A 23565-nucleotide genomic window follows, 5' to 3' on the forward strand; every position below is an offset into this window, starting at 1 on the left:
AAGTTGCCCCAAAAGCACAGGGGTAACCACACTGCACGCTGCTGTTTTGTAGCCCATTTTGTATATTCCTTTTGGAGACAGTGGGTGTGCTTTTACTACACTTTATTACCGTATTTTTGCCACATTTTGGCTTTGTCGAGTGCTTGAGGTGCAGGGCTGGAGGGAGCACAGCCTGTTCTGTCAGTGCAGGCGCACTTGTTGTCTCACGGCTTCAAAAACCTCCTCTGCTTTTATTTTTATTTTTCTTTTGGAGAGAAACGGGCGTTTCCATGCGTTTCCACCCCATTTTTACCACATTTTGGCTTTGTTTAGCGCTGGAGGGAGCACAGCCTGTTGTTCGGTCAGTGTAGCAGCCCTCGCTGCCTCGCCACCTCCGCTTTTAAGCCCTAATTTTTCTTTTTATTGTTTTCTGCATATTTATCACATTTGGTCGTTGTTGAGTGCTGGAGGTGCAGGGCTGGAAGGAATGGAGGTTTTTGTTCGGACAGCGTAGGAGCACTGGCGGCGGCGGAGGCGGCGAGACCGCGAGTGCTCCGTAAACAAAACGCTCCGTTTTGTTTACCCGGGCGGCGGGGCCTGGGTGGCGCAGGCGGTCTTAGCCTGCCCCCATCGCTACGACAGCGACCTTTCCGCCCCGCTCTCCCTCCCCTCCCGCCATCACCCGCCGTGAGGGGCGGCGGGGGAAGGCGTTGGGGGGGGGCGAGCGCCTCCCTCCCTCCTCCCCCCCTCTCCGCCGCCACCGCCGCTCCCCTCACGCCGGGGCGGGGCGGGGCCGGGCACGCGGACCGCGCCATCGCCGGCGCAGCCAATGGGGCGCGGCCACCCCGCGATTCAAACGGCACGTTCCGGCCAATGGGCGCGCTTGGCGGGGCGGGCGAAGGGGCGGGGCCGTGCGCGCGGCCGTAACCGTCGCTCGGCGGGGCGGTTGTTCCCCTCAGCGGAGAGCGGCGCGCGCTCGGGCCCCGCTCCCGCCGCTCCGCGGAACCGCCTCCGGCCCGGCCCGGCGCGGGCGGCCTCCAGGTAACGGGAACGGCGGCGCGCGCGGGCCCGGATACCCCCACCTCCCACCCCCTCCCCTCCCCAGCAGCGTTTCCTTGGCGGCTTTCCCGGCGGGAAGCGCTCAGGTTGATGGCTGCGGCCCGCGCTCGGGCCTCGCTCCCGGCGGGCAGACGGGTGGCGCGGGCGCCTCGCTCGGAGCACCGGAGGTGGCGCGGCGGAGCCGAACAAAGCGGGGCCGCTCAGCCGCGCCGGGCTCCGAGCGGGAGTAGGCCGCTGAGGGGCGGCGCGGCCCGGCCCCTCCCTTCCCCCGCGGCGGAGGCGCCGCGCCAGGCCCGGGCCGCGGGAGGGGCGGGGCTGAGGGGCCGGGCCTGGGCGGCACGTGGGGCCTTCCTGTCAACAGCGGCCGCCGCTCCCGGGCCCGCCCTGCCCGGCTCCCGTTCCTGCCGCGGGGTTTCCGGCAGAAAGGTTTTTTAAAGGCAAGATCCTCGGTTCCCAGCCCGCGGGTTGATGGGTTGTTGTTTTTGCCTCGAGGCGTATTGGTGCTTGTTTTTAGCGGTGATGTTAAGTTGGTTTGGACAGGACTAGGTGCCTCCACTGTTCTGAATGTGGAGAGAGTAATGGTGTTGCTGAGAAGATCCTGCACAGCTCTCTGTGGTGAATTCATAACTTTCCACGTGTTGTTATCCTTGACTGTCAGCGTTTTCTGTATTTTCCTGCATTTCTTCTTGCATTCAGCTGGCTCCCTCCTCTGACTGCCTAGCAGTGGTGAAATGTCAGAATTAGTAAATGGAATTACTGAACTTTTTTCTCCCACGAGGGAAAACTTGTTTAGTGTTTATTTATTACTAAAACTGTGTGCCCAACTTTGCTGATCTCCCTGTGGCTACAAGGTAGCAGTCATCACTTTCTCCACGCTGAAATATCTTCCCCACATCTCTAGTGAGAGAGTCATTAAGCAGACCAGAAATGCATGCGTGGGGCAATAATGTTTCTCAGCCAAGTTTCTTTTTAATTATTTCATTCTTGTTTGAGTCAGCAGAAACTTTTGTTCTTTACCCACTTTCATGCTCCAGGGAGATTTGCATTAATTGGCTTGGCTTGGTATAGGATACAAAGTCCTTTGGAGCCTTTCTCTTAGAATCTAGATTCCTGAAGGAAAATTGTAATGGTAGAGAAAACACAAATTTCATCTCCTGAGTAAGTGGCTAAACTTGCACTCAGGTGTCTGTACAGTGCAGGGTTCATTGTATGAGATTATTTTCTTTGGATTTATGTTTTAAAGCCCTGAGAATTCAAAAGTTTGTGCAGAGCTTCTGGGAATATTAGGCTGATGCCAGCTGATAGCATGAAAATCATCAGGGGTGTGTAGAGCTTGAAAGAGCAGTACATGAAAAATGTAATCTCTAAACAAAATTTTTTTGGAAAGACTTCCTGTCTTTTCTCTTCTGAATGGCAGTAATTGTGTGTTCATCTGAACAGATGAAGGCTGCCTTTAAAGGTGCAGCTTTTTGAAGTGGGATGTAAGGAATGAGGAATAGGGCAAGAAGTTACATTTATTATTTTAATGTTTAATATTTGAGCTTATTATTAAGCTGTAATAGTTAAGGAAAAGAATTGAAAAATACATAAATTTTCCCATTAATAAGATTTGAGTCAGAAGATATTTTCACTTGCTGATTTGTTATTTTGGAATCTCACATTGGCAGTATCTGCCTCAGGCTGAATTACATGACATGGATTTAGCTACAGGTCTTTCAACCACATTTATCAATTTTTTAAAGCTAACTTGAGCTCCTTTTGGGATCAAAGTTGGAGGAAGGGAATGTCTTTCTGCCTTTCACAATAATTAAATCATCAAGTTAATTTTTCTTTGGACTGTGTGTTTGCATACAGAAGTGCTGGGTTTTGAAATCTGGCAGAGAATTGCATTTTATTATCCTTATGAATTCAAATTCAGAAATTGTGTCTAAATTCTGGAGTGGTTGCTGTAAATTGGAAAAAAACCAGTTTACATGTCCTCAGTGACAACTTCATGAAAACATGTTACTCTCTTTGAGAAAAGATGTGTTTTGTACAGCTCTGTGTGAGTTCAGCTTTGTCCTGCTCAGGCCCCAGGTCTGCAGCTGTGCCTGAGGTGCTGCAGCTCAGGAGGGGAAAACCTGGCTGGGCTGTGGAAGTGCAGCAGCAGAGGGGAAATGGAGTCGTGGGGACATCTGGGCACAGCTGTGAGTGCCCTCAGCAGCTCCGGGGCTCAGGTGGGAGGGCAGGGAGGGGCTGGGGCTGCAGGAGGCTGCCAGGGAGCAGGGACAGCTCTCTGTGCCTGAGGGAGCTGCACAGGGAGACACAAACGGGGAGTGAGAGCAGAGCTGGGCTGAGGTGGCAAAGAGGAACCGGGACTGGTCTGCTGAGCAAGGGCAGAAAATCCACAAAGACTCCAAGATGGGGGCTAAGGAGAGAATGGAGAACTTGTCATAAGAAGCAGAGCTATGAATTTGAAGGGGTTCAGCTGTCTGGGATAAAAGAAAATTGGAGGAGTGAGAATGAGACAGAAACAAGAAACTGGGACAGCAAACACGAGTTAGAAGGCAGAAGAGCTGGAATAGCACAGGCCTGACAAGCCCAGACTAGAGCTCATCATTTTTCTGACTGGCAAGTGTCACTGAAACCAAATTATAAAACTTTTTTTTCTCCTTCAAATGTTATACAGCAGAGGGGATGGCCAGGTATTTCTGGTCTGAAGCAGTTTGGGGTATTAGTAATAAAATCCATATGAGGGAATTCTGCTGAATTTGTTTGATTTTTGACTTGGAGAGCTACACAGGTGTAAAATTTATCATCAGCAGCAATGTCAGAAAGTGCCAGAATGAATGTTGGTTGTAAAACCTCACTGAGCCCCATCCCCCAGTGTGGGATGAAGGTCTGTGATTGAATATTAACAGTATTTTTTCCCCAAGAATCTTAACTTTTCACTGCAGGTTAGTTAATATGTAATGATTAACTAATTAAAGACTTGTATTTACCTTAGTTTGTGTGGTTTCACTTTCTTATCAAATTGATAAAGCAAACAAGTTAAAATTAAATACTTTGACTCCAACATTTTATAGTTTGTGTTTGTTCCCTGTCCCTGCCATCCCCTCTGAGTTCTGTGTTGGTTGTACACAGGGTGCCAGTACAAATGTTAGTGTGTATTTCACCTTGGTTATTGAGTGTATATTTATTTCACCTTAGTTACTTAGTGTGTATTTCCCCTTAGTTATTTAGTATATATTTCACCTTGGTTATTTAATATATATTTATTTCCCCTTAGTTATTTAGTGTGTATTCCACCTTAGTTATTTAGTGCATATTTATTTTACCGTAGTTATTTAGTGTATGTTTCACCTTTGTTATTCAGTGTATATTTATTTCACCTTGGTTATTTAGTGTTTATTTATTTCACCTTAGTTACTTAGTGTGTATTTCCCCTTAGTTATTTAGTATATATTTCACCTTAGTTATTTAGTGTATATTTTACCATAGTTATGTTAGTGTATATTTCACCTTAGTTATTTAGTGTATATTTATTTCACCTTGGTCATTTAGTGTATATTTCACCTTGGTTATTTAATATGTATTTATTTCACCTTAGTTATGTTAGTGTATATTTCACCTTAGTTATTTAGTATATATTTATTTTACCTTAGTTATGTTGGTGTATATCCCACCTTAGTTATTTAGTATATATTTATTTTACCTTAGTTATTTAGTGTATATTCACCTTAGTTATTTAGTGTATATTTACTTCATCTTAGTTTTTTAGTGTATATTTTACCTTAGTTATTTAGTGTATATTTCCCCTTAGTTATTTAGTATATATTTATCTCATCTTAGTTATTTAGTATACATTTATTTCACCTTAGTTACTTAGTGGATATTTCATCTTAGACTTTTAAGGTAGTCTCACTTGATACGTGGTGATTAAAAGTATATTCTGCTTGGGGTATCTGTTTCAGAAGGCAGTGGCTAACACAGAGCATTATACAAACAGTTCTGCAGGAGTTTACACTTGAAACAACTTCCTCTAAGTTGTAGTTGTGGTTTTTCCCAAGGGTAGTAGTTACTCACACCACGTTTTGTTAATATCAAATAAAAGCCTGATGATGCAATGGGGGATAGAATTTCATTTTTCAGGTTGCTGTGGGATCGCTCTGATGCTGAGCTTTGTTTTCCCACGGAGCCCTGGAAAAGGCATCGTGCCCTTTTGTTAAAGAGATGGAAAATAAAAAATGTTCAACCCAGACAGGAGCTTAAATTCTGAAGTTTCGTAACTTTGGAGCGTTTGGTATAATAAATCGAAGAAAGACTGTAATGTGGCTGTAAGTGTTGAGTGATTGGGGATGTGTAATGTTCAGAAATCATCACTTGTGTAATTTCTGTAGAACCACAGGAAACAAGGCTTAGAGGACACTTCAGTACCATGTAATTGCATTTCTCTCTAGATAAGATGGGCTGCATTATTTTGGTCAAAGATGTTCTTTGCCTGATGATGGAGATTGTGTATTGTAGTTCAGTACTAGCTGAATGTTTGTCCAGAGTGTGCACCTTCAATCCTGTCTCTATTCTAAGACACCACTGCTGTTTTCTTACCACACACCCTTTTCCCTATTTCAAGTGGAGACTTGTTGAAAGTGTGCCCATTTCAGTGCCATGACACAGGCAGAGAGGAGGGGAAGGTGCAGGCTGGTGTCTGGCTGCCCTGTCAGCGAGGGGTTTGCTTTGCAGGCGCCGTGTGTGGAAGATGCCCAGCCGCAAGTTCGCTGATGGCGAGGTGGTGATGGGCCGCTGGCCGGGCAGCGTCCTGTACTACGAGGTGCAGGTGACCAGCTACGATGATGTGGCTCATCTCTACACTGTCAAGTACAAGGATGGAACTGAGCTTGCACTCAAGGAAAGTGACATAAGGGTGAGTGTGAAAATGGGTGTGTCATGATTGGCTTTTTGTAAATATTCAAATTAATATTATATGTGTTAGAAAGTTAGAAAGCTATGCCGTGTTAATTTTTTTAAGTAGTGTGTTCAATATAGTTTTAACTTATCACATGATGTTCAAATAGACACTATGTATGTGGGATTTTTAAAGACAGGAATGAGGTACTCTCACTGAGATAGCATCCACAGGACACCTAAATCTTTCAGAAAAAAAGAATTTATTGCTCCATTATCAGAAGGAACAAATTTCTTCCCACCTTGCTCAGCCCTGAGAATGCCATTAGGATTCAGAGGAAGAAGCTGACACTGACCAGACAGAATCCTGTGTTTGAATGGAATTTATGCATCATGTATGAGGTGTATGAATATGCAAGAGGCTGTTGCTTTTAAGGGTTAACCCTCTGTTAACGTGGGTCCTTTTCCAGGCTCATGCTACCCAGAAAGAGGCACCCAGACTGTCTGTAACTCCTTGTTTCTATTATTACTCTAATTATAGTACTATTTTTATAACCATTTTATTACTATTAAACTTGTAAATTCTGAAGCGATTGGCATTTTTCACAGTGAGCACACATGTATTTAATTTTCAGTACTTCAGTAGGACTGGGTAGTTACTTTGCAAATTTTTGTTAACTTCTTCAAGGAATTGGTGCTAAGTAAAAATTTCTTCCTTTGTGACACCTCAAGTAGAAATTCAGAATTACCCCATATTTAAAGCTTCATAGTTGTTTTATTTATGTTAAAAAAAGTATCATATTTTGAGGAAAACCAAGTCTGATTCTTCAGGAACTCTGTAGCAGGATTTTTCATTAAAAACTTGGTTTGAGTACCTTACAAAGGCAGTAATCAATGGGTTGATATTAATTTGATGGCTTTCCATCTCTAAATAAGAAAATTTGATAACAAATGTGAAGATGCAGTTACATGTCGCTAAATACAAACAGTGCATGCCCTTCAAGCTCACACTTAAAACTTCTGCAAAGAGCTTCTGCTTGTTCAGGTCCTCAAAGGCTTCATGAGGTGTTTGTGACAACTGCAATCCCTTGAGAAAGGTTCATGTCATATAAGCATATTTCTTCCTCTTTACTTATCATTATTTTATTTTTTGTTACTAATAAAGGCCTTTCAAACTTCATAGCCAGTTTAAAATGATTAATGCAGGAGGAAAAAACCCTGTTTAAATGTTCACTGTAGTCATTTCTCTGGCCTGTTCTGAAACCTCATGGGTTCAAAGCCAGTTTGTGTGCCTTTATGTGAGCTTTAGTGTCACTTCTGGTGGCAGTGTCCATGCCCAGTCAGTGGCCTTCTCTTTTGGGACCAGAATATTTCTGCCTTGAGGTAGGCAGCTGTTTTGACTGTTTCAAGACTTTGTGATTTGTTCCTGCTGCATGCAGGTTAGCAGACCCAAACTGGGAAAATGCCTTTGATTGTAAAAGTTGCATTGTGGAAATTTTACATGGGGAAATCAACATTGTAGACTTCCCAGAGAAATCAAACAGTGCTTTTGGGGTTAAGTGCTTTTGTTTATGAAATTAGTTACCAGATATAATTAAATGATTAGGCTGACTTGGGTTTTTAGTGTTGATTTTAGTGCTGAGGCTGTGTTGCCTCACACAGGTGATGACCCTTGCTATTCAAATGCATTAATAAAGCTGAATGGTGGAAGTGAGAGCAGCCACTGAGGGCTTGGGAGGCAGCTCTGAATTCCTCTCCCTGTGCACAGGATTGAGAGGGTGGTGTGCCAAACAGCTTGGTGCTCACTTTGTAGCTTACGTCCATAGCCTGATTTCTGCAGCTTCAACAGTTGGACTTGGAACAGGCTTCTCTGGGAATTGCCAGCAAAATGAGTATTCTGCAGTTGCTCTTTCTTACCAGCCTTTGTAGAGCATCAGTAGAGGAAATACGAGACAGATCTACAGAACTGTGTGCCAGAGTCCTCATCACAAACCCCCCCATGTTTCTAAAATTGTTCTTTGGTTCATGCTAAGATTTTGCTTGTTTTCCATCTTTGTTCAGTCGCAGTCATCGTTCAAGCACAGGAAGAGCCAGTCCTCCTCGAGCTCTCCCTCCCGCAGGAGCAGCAGCCGCTCCCGATCCCGCTCGCGCTCTCCCGGCCGGCCGGCCAAGGGCAGGCGTCGCTCTGCTTCCCAGAGCAGGGAGCACAAGGAGGACAAAAAGAAACCCAGCCAGGAGCCCAGCATAGCTCTGCCGGTATTTGTTCTGTTTGTTGGCTTTTTATGCGGGGGTTTGCTGGATTTTTAGTTAAAGAAACTTTTGCTACTTGTGAAAGATTGTTTTTTTGCAGAGTGGGTTTATCATTGCAAAAGCCAGTTCATGTTCCCCAGACAGCATAAAAGTATATCTCAGAACTGCCTTTTTTTTTTCTTTAGAAATTGGGTTTCTAGCTTGCAAAGTTTGAGGAAATTCTTGAGAGGCAAACCAAGGTGATAAAGTTCCACTTGAATTTGGTGATACTGAGAGCTCATAATCCAAACAAACAAAATTTAAAATATTTAATACTGAAGTAATTGTTAGCCATGTGCTTCCACTTGTGAAATGGGGCAATGGAAGTTAGCTTACTTTTGGGTCTGTTAATTGCTACATAGCAGGTAGGTATTAGGATTTGAAATAAAATGAGTTCTGTACCATATACAGTTTTGTGCAACAGTAGTGGAAAACATACAGTGTGGAATATTTAAATATGGCCTTGTGATGGGTAATATTGTAAAACTGATTTCATTGTAAAAACTAACTTGTAAGGATTTCTAAGTTTACCAGTATCTGGTGCCTAGCTGATATTTATTACGTTTGTTCTTAGCATTTTTGTGAAGATTGAGTGCTACAAATGGTTCTGGTGATCTTTAAGTGAAGAGGAGTAGAGGTGATGTTTCTCTGTGAAAAGACAAACAGCATCTCTTGTGCCCTTGAGATGGTTTCTCACTTGTCTGAGACACAGTCCCTGGAACTGGAAGTGCATTCTGCTGATCTATTGGGAATGAACAGGTTTTAGTTAGATTTCAGCTAGATTAAACCAGATTAATATAAACTAGCTAGATAGGTTGAGTAAATGGGTACTCTTGGGCACTGAAATAGTTGTGGGGTTTGTTTTGCAGTGAGTTCCTTGGAGCTGTGTGATCCAGTGCCTGTGATTCACAATCTGGTTTTAAGTAGCTTTTTAGCCAGCAGCTGCTGTTTACTTTTAGTACTTTTAACCTTTTGGGATAAAAGGGTCAAAAAGTCTTTGGTGGTTTTGTCCTGGCTTCTCTTTGAGGAGTAGGATTGATCTGTTGGCTCTTGTAAGACTGGAAGGACCAGGTTCTCTTCAACAAAACTTGAGTTGAAATAAAACATATGAGTCATGTCTTCCCAGAGCTGTGTAAGCTAGACTCACTGGAGAAGAATTTTTATGAGAGAATTTATTTCTTCAGAGGTATTTTATAGAAATCCAAACTTTCAGTTCTGCGGAACACTGCCCTATATAGGACACTGAAAGCTTAAACTCTGTTTCTTGTTTTGACCAGAAACCGAGTGAGAATAACACCAAAAGGTACAATGGTGAGCCTGAAAGTACAGAGAAAAATGCCACATCCTGCATTGTCTTGGAGGTAAGAACACAGAATTTGCTCTTAGCTTTTTGTCACACTGCTAGCTTGGCTCTCTCAGAAATTCCTAGAAGAGGGCAATACAATAATCAAACAGAAATAGAAGGCAACATAAAACTTATAGGTTGAGTAAGTTGCTACAGAGAAAGTGATTTTAAATTGTCCTGATTGTTATCTGGTGCCCAGGCACGTGGCAGAAGGGAAAGGGGAGGGTGGGAAAGGAGGATCTGTGATCACAGCCTAATAGTAACTATGCCTGGTTTTAGCAGGCTCTTTGTACGAATGGATAATTGTACATTGGTGTTCTACAGTGAGTAATGTCCTCTGAAATATCCACTAAAGTAAAATCACTGGGAAACCTTTCAGTAAATAAATTATTTTTATTCGTTTACAGCAAAAGTTAAAACCAGACCTGGAAATCAAGCGCGTGCTCGATCAGTACAGCTTGCGTTCGAGGAAGGATGACAAGAAAAAAGAAGAGATCTATTCAGAGAAAAAAACTTTTGTGGCTGTGAAACCAATTGAGAAAGTATCAACAAAAACAAAGGAGATGGAGTTTGGGGGAAGGATTGGTATGTGTGCAAATTGTCTTAATAGTTGAAAATTGGTACTATTTTGTGGCTTTTTACTTATTGACCATACTGTCATGTCAAGAACTGCTTTTTGGACCTTCGCTGCAGAATTCAGAGTAAAATTGTTGTGTTTCACTTGATTTGGTTGCAAAGAACTTTATTGCACTTGGTTCATATGTGAAATACAGCAGAGATCTTGTGCTGCCCCTTGCCACAGTGAGATTTAAATACTTCTAAGTTAAATTTAACAATTAACTAGCAAAGCTTTTACATTTTCAAAATGTAGGTGCTTGAAACTTGACAGTAAAGTATTTTTAGACAGTTTTGGGATTATTTTGGAAGGGATGCAATGAGTGTGATCCCATGGTAGGTGACCTTGTATGGGGGTGAGAAGAATGTCTCAGTGTCCTGTTACATGACTGTGGGATTGCTGCTGTCTTGTTCAGGAGAAAATAATGGAAACCTCTTCTTTGTTACTTAATATTGGGTTCTTTTAGTGGGATTGAAATTTTTTTTTAAATTTTCTGTACTCACCTTCTAACATGCCATGATGTCTGTTTACAGGGACCTTCATGCTGATGTTAGTCCTGCCTGCTACTGTATTCTACCTGCTGTTGATGTGCAAACAAGATGATCCAAGTCTTCTGAACCTCCCTCCTCTGCCAGCACTTGAGAGTCTTTGGGATTGGAGGGTGTTTGGTGTCATTCTCCTGTGGTTTTTCCTTCAAGCTGCATTTTACTTGCTGCCGATTGGAAAGGTAGGCTCTTGGGAGCACTTGGGCCTTTATGGGCAACTAAACTGGGTGTTAGGCTGGAAGGTGAGGTGTGTTCTAAATGCAGTGAATTTGAAAGGAATTTAATGAGTTTTTCATAGTAAACTGAAATATAGCAGCTGCAGATTTCTGTAAGCTTAAAGCAGCTCAGCTGGTTCAGAATTTCTGCATTTCAGAGCCTTCCATTAGAGAAGGCAGAAGGCATTTTATAGGCATTCAGATCAAAGTGTGGACAGACTTTGCTCGATGGAATTCTAGAAGAGTTTTAGGTGTCTGACTTTTAATTTCACAAACTATTTCAATACTCAGTTTCTTGTGGATATGCAGCATTTTGGAATACAATCTTCATTTACAGGAATCTATAAACCATTCTAGCCATATGTATGAATATCTGGCAAAGGCTCTCCATCCCTCTCTTGTGACTTGAGGGTTAGTGGCAGATTCTGAAAGGACACTCTGAAGTAGATCAATCATGTTTTATTGCTGTACATGTTCACAATGACTGGAGAAGTTCTGCTTTCTTGGAGCTGCTTAAGAAGAGGTTTATTGTAAATAACATTTTTATTTGAAACTGCTAATCTTTTTCATTTGCTGTCCAGAGTATGTTTTTTAGAACAGTGCATGAGCTTCAGGTTTGAGTGTGTCCAGCCTGGTTGCTTTGACTGAATGCCTTTCTAACAGAGTTGAGCTTGCTTTTCCTCACCTGAAGGGCCTACAGAAAACATTTTGTTGAGCATTAAGATTTTATTCTCCTCAGGTTGTAGAAGGCCTGCCTCTTGCCAGTGGGAGGAGACTGCAGTACCGGATAAATGGTGAGCATGCTGCAGCTGGTTATTCCAGAACTGATTCCATTGTGTGATTTGCAGAGCTCAGCACCATAAAACACAAATATTGAAAAATACAGTTTGACCAGAGAGCCTATCTGTTGTAAACCTTGGGTAAAATAGGATGAGCCTTTTCTTGGAAAAAGGTGCTTAGTAATCATCAGGAACTGAGTGACCCAAGAGCAGGACATCACACTGTGTGGGGTGGTAGTGAATTACTTTTGTCATAGTCTGGTAAGATGTGCCATTTAAAGCTGGAATAGGGCTGGAAGTAACAAATAAGGGGAGTTACATCCTGCAAAAGTGACTCCTCGAGGCTTCTCATACCTGTCTTGGTTTTGGGCTTTTGTCTGTAGTTGTGCCATGCATTCTGATAAAGGGAGGAAATAAGCTACATAATTTGGATTGTTAAAAAAGAAGAGCCATTGTCTTGGTGCTGCAAAGGCTAATTTTAAAAGCAAATTTAAAAGTCTTGAGGAAAGGTAAGGACAGGAGGCACTGGGCACCAAGTGAAGCACAGGAGGCTCCAGCTGAGCTAGACCAGGTGAACCCTGGAGGTTCCTTCTAACCTGTGAAGGGATCCATAGCAAGTCCTTAGCTGAGGGCAGCAGAGAACTGCCTGCTCCTGTTTGGGCATCAATCCATTCTGTGTGAAATTATACTCTCAAAGTATGCAAAAGTGCTTGTGTTCAAGTTTTATCTTCTTGAGAAGTCATTTTAATACTTTAATTACCTCTATCTGTGTCAAGCTATATATGAAGATAATTCAAAGATGAGAATAAGGGTGTCTCAGCTGTCTCATAGATGAGACTTTGTGACCTGCTCTCATTATCCATTAGTAGTGCCAGTGTCCATTTTTCCACTAAAATCTGAAATTGGATCCTATGGCATAAAAAATTGAGAAGTATTTAGAGCGTTCCTGCCTGTTGTCCTTTTGGTGAGCACAGCTTCAGGGCTCAGAGTCCCTTAGTGATTGCTGTGCCCCCGAAGTTTGAACCATGGGATGTCCAAGGCGTTACTGGAATATGGACAAATATTGGAAGGAGTAAAAGCGCAGAAGGGTTGGATTAGGTCGGCCCTACTAAAAAGATAATTTTTTTTTTATTTTGACTAATATATCTTATTTCTACATCCTTTAGGGTTTTATGCTTTTATTTTGACTGCTGCAGCCATTGGAGCTTTGTTGTACTTTGGATTTGAGCTCCATTATTTGTACGATGAGCTGGTGCAGTTTGCAGTGGCAGCCGCCGCCTTTGCTCTGGCGCTGAGCGTTTACCTGTACGTGCGGTCCCTGAGGGCGCCTGAGGAGGAGCTGGCACCAGGCGGAAATTCTGGTGAGTTGGAACATTCTGGGTGATTCCTTTCCAATTGTGTGCTATAGTTTCATTTCTACACATAACCAGCCCCAAATCCAGCCTGTAATTATAATACTGTGACTTTAGTTTGGCTCTGTGAACTGTTGTTTGGTTTTTTTTTCCCCCACAAACTCAATCCCAGATATGAAGTCAGGGCATGGTGTTTTCCTTCTTGTCCACCTTTTTTGATGGATGGGTAATTGTCACAGTTAAATGGAATTCTTTTTCCTAGACAAAAGCAATTAAGTAGGAGAACATGTAAAATTAATAAATGCCGTATGATCATGTTCATGTTCATTGTGATGTAAGCTTCAGGATAAGGCTGAAAATAAAGAAGGGACAAGTGTCAGGGAGAACTTCTAAAGTGTTTAGTCCTCCTAATTAATAAAAAATTAGGGCATCTTAAAATACAAAATACAAAATATGTAGCTTTTGTTTTGTATTTTGCACATACTCTTCAAATTTCTTTTTTTTGCCAATCTGAAGGCTTTTAAAAATTTGTAATGAGAGAACATTAGTGGAAAGTGGGATTTTATTTATGGGGAGGAGTGTAGTGGCAGATAAAAACAAGAGCATTGCTAACAGAGGTTTGTCTTACCTGCAGGGTATTTTATTTATGACTTTTTTACTGGACATGAACTAAACCCTCGTATTGGCAGCTTTGACCTCAAATACTTCTGTGAGTTGCGTCCAGGATTAATTGGCTGGGTGAGTCAGTAATCTGAATTATTTTATTTCCTTAAACAGTACACTGAGGGATTTTTTTTTACACACACACAGACATATAGTTTATATTAAGGATATTTAAAAATAAGGATATTTAAAAATAGAGTACTGACAAACAGTTCCATGTTGCTAGTTTTTTAATGACTATTTTTATTCACTTGAAGGAAATTTCTAGCTTAGTTTTGTGGCAAATGAAAACCCTTTTTAAGGTATTCATGTGTTGAGGTTATACAGCTTCAAAATATGGTTAGTTGCAAACTTACTTGTAAAATAGTTTATTGTTTTTTTTAAACTAAACATTGGTATTAAAATGTCCTGTAGTGTAATAGAAAAGACTGCTTTCTTTTAAAGTGAACTTTTAAATGAAATCTTTTCTAACTTAGGTTGTTATAAACTTGGCAATGCTCTTGGCTGAGATGAAGATCCACAATCTCAGTGTGCCATCCCTGTCCATGATTCTCGTGAACAGCTTCCAGCTCCTCTATGTGGTGGATGCTCTTTGGAATGAGGTAAATGCCAACCCCCTTCAGCTGTGTCCATTTCTAATTAGTGTTAAGAGAAGGAGGCTTTGGAAGTGCTGAAATTCCTTCCTCCTTGTTTCTAGGAAGCTGTTTTGACTACAATGGACATTACCCATGATGGATTTGGATTCATGCTGGCCTTTGGAGATCTGGTGTGGGTTCCATTTGTCTACAGCCTGCAGGCCTTCTACTTAGTGGGTCACCCCACCACAATTTCTTGGCCTGTTGCTGCTGCAATTACTGTTCTGAACTGTAAGTTACAGTAAATGTCATTGTTGTGTTGGTTACAACGTAGTTCTGATTGTGTCTTAAGAGATGGGAGGTGAAGCTTTAGCTCAGATGCAGCAGCCATGGTCTGGCTCCTGTGAAATACAAGGAATATAATAAATTCTCATTTTAGCAAATGAGGGATAGGTGAGACTCTGAACACCTAATTGTTCTGTTGAGCAGCAGCTTTAGGTGGGTGCTGTCTGGAGTTAAAGAAGTGACTTAACATCTTTTGAATTTAATAGATGCTTTTTAAAGTCAATCTGAGCAACTCATTTAAAGAAAAAAAGTCAGTACCCTCTTCTGAACCTGGGGAAAAAGTAACTATTGCACCTCCTTCCCTGATGGCCACAGTGACAAACACGTCAGTAGAAAACATCTTTTTCATCAAAGCTGATTGCTTTGAGAAAAGATCTCACATCTTTATGCAGCCTTACATTTGCACCAACATGTGCTTGTTGTGCCTGTTACCTGAATAGAAGCAATAAAAACCCACTCGAATTTTGTAGACATGACAAAGAATTAGAAAAAATGAGAAGATGTACAATTTAATATGTGCAATACTGAAAAACAGAAAATAATTTTTTCTTTTTCACTTCATGTTTTTTCTTGGGTTTCTATTATTTAAAAAAATAATATCTTTATTCAAAGTATGTTGTGATCATCTTTTTTTCAATGCACCTTTGGAAAAAGCAAGTTTAAGCTGCTGTGTGAAAATGATGGGGGATATGAATTCCAAACCCAGATAATTCCTTGTCTGCTTCTTTTATTATCATGATCCTGTAAATGAGTTGTCAGTTTATGGAGTAGGTGCTGTAACAAAGTGCTAGGCTGCAAAATAGAGCTGTAATCATACAATGTGAAATTCACATCACCTTCTGCGAATTTCAAACTCAGTGTAACATTAAATAACTCAGATTTAGATGTGAAAATAAAATTTCTTCAGAGTCTCTTCAAAGTTAGTCAGTAACAAGGATCTTAGGGAATGCAGGTTTCCAGTGGCATTTCTGTCTGGTAAAGCAGAAAATACCAGTTGAATCTCTGGGGAAAAGCCTTTGATGGAGTAAGTGTGGCAAAGGGCCTGTGAGTGCTTTTGTTGAAGCTGAGAGAACCAGAAAATGCTGAAAATGTAAAACAGATGATGTTGATTTTCAACATGATGTTTATTTCCAGGTATTGGGTATTACATCTTCCGCAGCGCAAATTCTCAGAAGAACAATTTCCGACGGAATCCAGCAGACCCCAAACTGGCCAGTGAGTGCATTTCTTATTCCTTTGGCTGGGGCTTTATTCACTGGCTCTTTGTAGTGTGTAAATACATATTTCAGTCACTGCATTGACACAACACTCTGTTCACAGATCTGAAGTTTATACCCACTGCAACTGGCAAAGGGCTCCTTGTCACGGGCTGGTGGGGTTTTGTTCGTCACCCCAACTACCTTGGTGACATCATCATGGCTCTGGCGTGGTCCCTACCCTGTGGTGAGTTCTGAGACTAAAGTGGGTTTTAGCAAAAAGGCTTTTGTTTGTATCTGTCTGGGTTTGAAATGCCAAGTGGGAATTATTTGGGATAGTAAACCCTATTGAATGGCAGATTTCTGTCATAAGTCTAATGCAACATGTTTTTACTTCTATTTTATCCTTTCTAACTTGCTGCAGATTTGACATATACTAAAGATTTTACTCATCTCTCTGACACTTTATCATTCAATAACCGTGGGACTTACTTGCTAATTAGCTGTTCTTTAAATTTTTTAGGCTAGTGAGTATTTTCAGCTGAAGTTCCCCAAAAGTGGGAGTTTGCTTGGAGACAAGGGCCACCACATACAGGGAGGATTTGAAGTGAAAGATATTTAAAAGAAAGGTCCTCAAACACAGTGAAATTATCTTTCAGAGTGTTTGTTAATAATACACAGAGGTGAACACAACACTCAGGTGGAGCAGAGCAGTGGGTTAGAGCCAGAACCTGCTGCCACGCTCCCCCTGATGCAGCCCAGAACACACTTGGCTTTTTGGGCTGCAGTCTCACATTTCTGGGTCCTTTCCAGTTCTTTTCACCCACAGGTCAGGTGGTGTGCTCTGAGCAAAGCTGGCTCATGTCTGCAGGCAAAATAGAGAAAACCTTGTGAGGGGCTCTTTGGTGGTGCAGAGATTTGAATGGAAATATGGTTTTGGTAACTAAAGAACTTTAAATGACAATAACACTTCAATATGTGCCAGCTTTGCAGGCATTGAGAGTGAAATTGGTAGATTTTGTGACTCTAAATGTCACCACGATATTTTCTGAAAAATCCCTTCACCAGGATTTCTTCTCCTGGGAAGCTGAGAAGCCTCAGAAAAGAATGAAAGCAATAATTATCTGATTGCTTGGGAATGTGGTCTGGAGATCATTTACCAACAGGTGCAGCTTTGATTGGTTCCATGTGATTGTTTTAACTCAATGACCAATCCCAGGCAGCTGTGTTGGACTCTGAGTCAGCCACCAGCTTTCATTGGCGTTCTTTATGAGGCTTCTGATGAATCCTTTATAGTTTAGTATAGCATTTCTTATGGTGTGGTGTGATATGGTGTGGTATAATAATGTCGTCTAAATATAATAGATCAGCCTTCTGAGAACATGGAGTCAAATTCTCATCTCTCCCCTTGTCCTGGGAACCCTCACAACCCCACATCTCAATTTTCAGAGTTACTTTCTGTGGGTTTGTGGGTCTCTCTCTACCTGCATGTGTTGCGCTGTCCTGTTGAATATTCAGCGCTTCAGCCTTGCACGAATGTGTCACCGGCTTCGAACACGTTATCAGCTCCCACCTCCAGATCTGTGTCCTGTTAATCTGAGTTCACTTTGTCCCTTTGCAGGTTTCAATCACATCCTGCCCTATTTCTACGTGATCTATTTCATCTGCTTGCTGGTGCACCGGGAGGCGCGTGACGAGCACCACTGCAAGCAGAAGTACGGGCTGGCGTGGGAGCGCTACTGCCAGCGCGTGCCCTACCGCATCTTCCCCTACATCTACTAGAGCACTCCGGGCCTGCTGGGCACAGCCCTGCCACACCTGCATCCCTTGCAGAGACAGATACCTCCTCCCTTTGCACTTGGGCAGTTGGTATTTAGGCTTGTAAAGAAAACAAAACAAACAAACCCCCACCAAACGTTGGAGTGCGTCGAAGGTGTTGCTTACAGTAACTTCGAGGTGTGAGTTATGTGAACTGACTGTCTGTGACTTCAATTTTTAAAAAAAAAAAAATTGTGAATTTTCAAAACTCTTCGAGCCCTAATTTTTCAAGCTAAATTTTATCTAGAATTCTGAGTTTACATTTTTTTATTGCATTTAATTAAGCACTGTGATGTAAAGTATATTATTTTCTTAATACAATAAATGCTGAAATTCCATCCAGTTCATTTTTTGGTGTTACTCGTACCATCTAACTTCAGATGTCCAATTTAGTTGCCTGAATTGGAGGAGCAGCAGGGTCTTTTTGGTCAGTGAGCTGGAAGCAGAGGATGTGAGGGGCCTGCAGCCCCCTGACCAGAGCTGGCACAGCTCAGCTTTACATGGTTGTTCCTCTCCTGGCTTTTCATTGATGGCATTTTTTTGGTCAGAGAGGCTCAGCTGGCCCCTCCTGCCCTGCACCTGTGAGAGGATGAAGAGATGGGGCTGGGAGAAGGGGCAGAGCTGTTGCTGAGGCAGTGCCAGGAGTGCCAGGGCAGCTCTGAGCCCGCCTGGCAGTGCCCCTGGCCTGGAGGGGGAGCCTGAAGGGAGATGAAACTGCTCAGAGCCTTTCTGTGGCTGTGGGAGGGAGTAACGAACCCTCAGCTTGAACATGGGGTAAAAAGCGTGCAGTGGCCGCCTGTTGGGCACAAAAGGATAAAATGACCACAGCTGGCTCCTTCTGAGCTTTGTAAATTAAGTCTTAATGTACCATAGTGTTTACCAAGTGTGTATAATAAAATCCTCCACGTTTTTGCTGTACAGTGTTTGGGTTTGAAAAATGCAATAGCTTTTTTAGAAACAGGAGAAATCGGGAACTAAATCAATTTCCAGAAATTTTTAAAAAGTTAATTGAATAAAAGGTTTTGTAAATTAATGTAGTTAATTCTTGAAACAATTGAAGTGTTCATTTAAATATTTGTATTGACAGATATGCTATGAAAATATAGGAAATGCTCCTCAATCCAAAGTTGTTTTTTTGGTTTCTTTTTGTTTTTAATTTGGCATTGCTACCTCATATGTAGGTGTTGCCTTTTGTACTGTTGCAGATAGAGAAATAGCTATTTTTTTGCTATTGCTATTTAAAACGACATTTTTTTACATGAGCCTGTGGTTAAACTCAACCACTTTCTAATATATTTTTGTATATATTTGACTTTTTAACTAATGTATGTGTTCTGGTCACTAGCTGTGTTCTTTGTCTAACTGGCTGTAAATGATATGCCCTTGTGGTATTTACTTCATAAGTAGAATGATTTTACTGAAATACTCTTGCTTTATTAATTAATTAGCTTTTATTCTGTTGTCACAAGTAAGAGCTTTTCACACACTTTGTACATGAGGTTTATAGCACAAATTGCCCTAAAAAGCTTAGTAGAATATTAAATGAAGTGCAGATACTGCACTTGCTTGCAGGAGTGTTCCTAATAAATTGGAATGTTATTTATCAATTTTTTCAGTTATTTTAAAATGTTGATGTAATTGAAATCTAGCATGTGATTTTTAAAAAAAAAATAAAATAAAATAACCTATTTTGTACACGGGCATTTTTTAAAGATAATTGTACAATTGAAGTGTATATCATGTAGCTTGATTGTTGGTGTTGTAAGGAAACTGTTTGAAGACAAGTCCTTTGATTGCTGGCAGGAAATAGCAGTGCCTCGAACAAGACTCGAGAGAGTTCCCTCCTGTGCAGCAGCAGATGAAACTGGGATTTGCTGTTCCAGTCCTTGCTGGGGGAATTCTGGGGAATGGAGAAATCATTAAAGAGCCCTGGAGTGCAGCTGGGTTTCAATGTGCTGAAGGAAGGGGCACTGATTGCTGAGCCCTGGAGCAGGAGCTGCTCCTGCTGCGTTCCCAGTTTTATCTGCTGCCCCCAGGGTTTGCTCCGCTGTCCCTCAGAGCCCTTGTCTTTCAGAACCTGGTCCTGACCAATGGCAGCTTCCTTTACATGCTGAATTTTATGTGAATTTGATTTTGAAGTAACTGTTTTTAATACAAACGAGCCCATGAGCTAAAATAAAGGTTTTGCTTAAAACTAAGTAGTGCAATTTTTTTTTCCAATTCATGAGGATACCTGCTAAAAATGACATTGCTTTTCCTTATTTAAGTGTATTTCCTTATACAGGTGTGAGTTTGCTGGAGTTCCTGTTGTGCCTGTGGTTGTGGGCTGGGGGCTACAAGCTCAAGTGTGGTGCTTCTATTTCTTCTTCCCTTCTGCTACTCCAAAAACAAACTTCAGCTGCAAAAATACAGAATTAACACTCAGTTTGCCTATTGGATATTGTATTTTCCCCCACAGCCTCTATTAGGAGTAAAAAGCAAACCCAATCAGGCTGTATCTACATAAAGTGTTCCTGCACAGGAAATAAATGCAAGTTTGACCTACAAGGCTGTAGTGGAAATATACAGGAACAGGAATGATAGTTCTGCTTACAGAAGGATATTTACCCATAGGTAATAAAAATGTTTGCTGAAATTGCATTTAGCAGAGCTCATGAGAACCTTAGCAGAGGAACAGTTCTTGCTGTGAGGGGAGTGAGAGCTGTTTGGGGGAGTGGGTGGAAAACCTTTCCTGTGTGTGGATGGAGAACATATTGCACTGTCTGTACAGAGCTGCTTTCTGCTGGGGAAGCTCCCTTAAATTAGAAGGAAATGCTTTGATAGAGCTTCCACTCTTTTAATATTTAAAAAAGAAATCTTAACCGGTGAACTTTTTAACAAGTATTTTTCAAACTTCTCTACCTTTCTGTATGTACAAATATCTGCAATAGCATTACTGAATGTCACCAGAAATGCTTTGTGTCCCACCAACACTTTGTGGGAGTGGGGAAAGCTTTTGAAGGAAGAACTGGAAGTTGGCCAGGGTGGACTGGTGAATTTTTGGTGGTTGTTTTTGGTAAGAGAGAGAGAGGGGTGTGTGTGTGTGTGTGTGTGTGTGTGTGTGTGTGTGTGTGTGTGTGGTTGTCATATTCCCATCATGTCAAATTCCCATCCATTTCCTCCTCAGAACACGATCCCGTGTTGTTTCCAGTACTCTATATATTATATAGAATATATGTAATTTCCCTTCTGTGCCTCGAGGTTTGTTCCTCTGAGCAGGGATAGGGAATGCCAGGGCCAGGGATTCCAGCCAATCCTCCTGCCCGCCCCGGTGCTGCACCTCACGCTGCAGACGCTGGGTGGAGCAGGTTCTTTACTCGCTGCTGCATCTCTGTGATCCCAGGAACAGCATCCTCCTTGCCGGGGTGGAACACATTATTCCACTGCAACCATCGGTTCCCTGCCCTCTGCCTGAAGGATTGGGACAGGGCAGCAGCTCCCTGTGTCCTTGTGCTCTGCAATTCCCTTCTGACCCTTGGCTGAAGGAGGTAGAGAAGATGCTCATGTAGCCACATTTCTCTTCACAGAGAAAAGCAAGGCACAATTCTCCCCAAGAATATTTCTGAGTTTCACGTTCTCTGAACCTCAGAGAAAGGAAAAACAATTCTCATTTCTGTGCCTGTGTTGTGCCAAAGTAAAATACAATATAAAAATTGTTTACCCAGAGTGATGGTGTTTTGTTTCCTTGGCCTGTCAGGACCTATTGGAATATGTATCCCAATATAACCAGTTAGATGGTGCCTAGGCCAATTCTGACCTTCGCTGCTGGGCCACAGGCAGCTCTGCGGTGTTATACCTCAAAGATACCTTGGCTGGCGGCAGAGTGCAGCGGGGCACAAGACAGGACTCCGTTCTCCTCAGGGGAGAGCTTCTGGCGATGGTGAAGAAAAGAAGGGAGCGGATTCTGCTAGAAGGTAGCCAGACGTTTATTCCATGAGCACAGATATGTCTGCACTGGGCTACTGCTGATAACAGAATGAGGCCGCATGGTCTCACTCACATTTTAAGCTCAGGACAGGGGAAGGGGAGGGGACAGGTGAGTCACCAACCAGGTGAAGGGGCAGGGTCTCCAGGTACTAGGGTCACCTATCACACGACGCCTTGCTGGTATGTTAGCCTGATTGACAGGGCACACTCAGCGAGGGGCGAGGGGGAAGGGAGAAGGTAAAACAGGATATTGCAACACACCACAACAAGGACCAAGTGTGTGTGTTGGGACAGGAGTCACACACAGTTGTGTGCAGTTGAGTGCTTGGCAGATACAGTTTGTAATGTAATATAGTATAAAATAGTATAATAATTAATTAGCCTTCTAATGAGATAGAGTCAGATGCATAATTCTCTCCCCTGGTCAGGGGTGACAATATCCACTGTGTGCTCCTGCATAAACGGGGGCACAGTGCCCTCCTGGGGACCTGTGGAATGCCAGTGGAAGTGCCTTGGACTGTGCACTCCACACGTGTTTTCTGCCCTTCCTCTTGGAGCTTCTGAGCTTCCTTTTGTTGCCTTTATTCCCTGTTGGATCTGGGTATCCCTGGGTTTAGTCAGCCTGACTTGGGCCCTACTTGCTCCTGTGATTCAAACTGCAGAAACTTCAATGTAATGAACTGACCAGGCACAGGATCCACCTAAAGCTTAAAATCAGATGAATTCCTGTGAAAAGAGCTGTTAAAAATGGTGGATCCTGAGGGATATAAGCAGAAATTAACACCCAGAGGAGGGGAAAAATGTTGAACTCAAAGCCACGTTCAAATTCAAACAATTTGCTTCAAAAAAACCCTCATATTGTAACTATTCATGGAAAAGCCTTTCTGCTGGCAAGGCAGATGACATAAAAAACCAAAGCAGAACTATTTCATGCTCTTTTCTACGTGTAATTTTATAATCCTGTCAAGACTCTGAAAGCAAACTGATCCTGCAGACAGAAGGTGAGCACTGGAACCATACAGCAAATTCTGCATGTGTTTATATCTGCTTATCACAGCCTGCAGGGAATGGAACCTTGCCAGCCTGGGAATTCTCCATTCCCACCAAAATAAACATTGGAGAAGTTTCCTGTGAGCAGCTGAGAGCTTATGGAAGTGTACAGGAAAAAAATTAAAATCTTGTTAGCCAGCACTTGTGGAAGTCTGTGGTACAAATTTAGGGGCTCCTTAGCAGCACATTTTGAGTTGAATTTCCACAGAAAAGAATCGGAGTTCCTGACCCATGGCCTGGTGGTTTTGTTCAGCCTGGTGAGGATTTATAACAAATAATCACTGCCCAACTGGTTGGTTGTGACAAATCCCCCACCCCTTCCTAAATTAAACAAAATCAAAATGAAGCGTGGAAAAATTTGTTGTGCAGTTCCTACAGGGCATTCTTGATCTTGCAATTTTTAGGGTTTGCTTGCTCCAAGTTAAGGAGGTAAAAAGAACAATTTGAATGTCTCCTGAGCTTTGGAAAAAATGCTGATCTTCCATCTCTGAACCTCAGGTAGAAATGTTATTATAATGAGGAGAAGACATTGTTAAAATCAAACAAAAACATTGTTATAATGAGGTAAAGACATTGTTATAATCAGACAAAAACATTGTTATAAAGGTATGTTCCCACACTGACCTAAAGAAATACAGATATTTTTCTTAAACATCAAGACAAAAATTATAATTCTCATTTTTATTTTAATAGCAAACCCACACATTTCATTCTCACTCCTTACCTCCTTGCTTAACCATGTGTTTCTGTGTGCTCAGTTCCTTTGATGAAGTTGGTATTTTACAGAGCACTAGAAAACAACAATTGCTCAGCATCCTCTTAATTTTTGTCAGCAATTAAAGCTGTAGTTTATTGCAAACCTCATTAACTTTGGAAGAAAGGGCTTGGT

The 23565-nt window shown here is 42.1% G+C and overlaps 1 protein-coding gene across 1 annotated transcript; it reads left to right on the forward strand.

The window, feature by feature from the left end:
- Window positions 1-859: 859 nt before the first annotated feature.
- Window positions 860-19854, forward strand: LBR (lamin B receptor). Its single transcript, XM_074536830.1, has 14 exons — window positions 860-1020; window positions 5761-5941; window positions 7984-8178; window positions 9489-9572; window positions 9964-10141; window positions 10706-10899; window positions 11672-11726; window positions 12878-13072; window positions 13698-13801; window positions 14203-14328; window positions 14424-14592; window positions 15781-15861; window positions 15967-16089; window positions 17464-19854. Exons 2-14 carry the CDS (start codon window positions 5777-5779, stop codon window positions 17622-17624), a joined length of 1830 nt encoding a protein of 609 aa, XP_074392931.1. The 5' UTR covers window positions 860-1020; window positions 5761-5776; the 3' UTR covers window positions 17625-19854.
- Window positions 19855-23565: the final 3711 nt, after the last annotated feature.

Source organism: Zonotrichia albicollis, chromosome 3 (assembly GCF_047830755.1).
Source record: "Zonotrichia albicollis isolate bZonAlb1 chromosome 3, bZonAlb1.hap1, whole genome shotgun sequence".
In the NCBI taxonomy this organism is placed as follows: domain Eukaryota; kingdom Metazoa; phylum Chordata; class Aves; order Passeriformes; family Passerellidae; genus Zonotrichia; species Zonotrichia albicollis.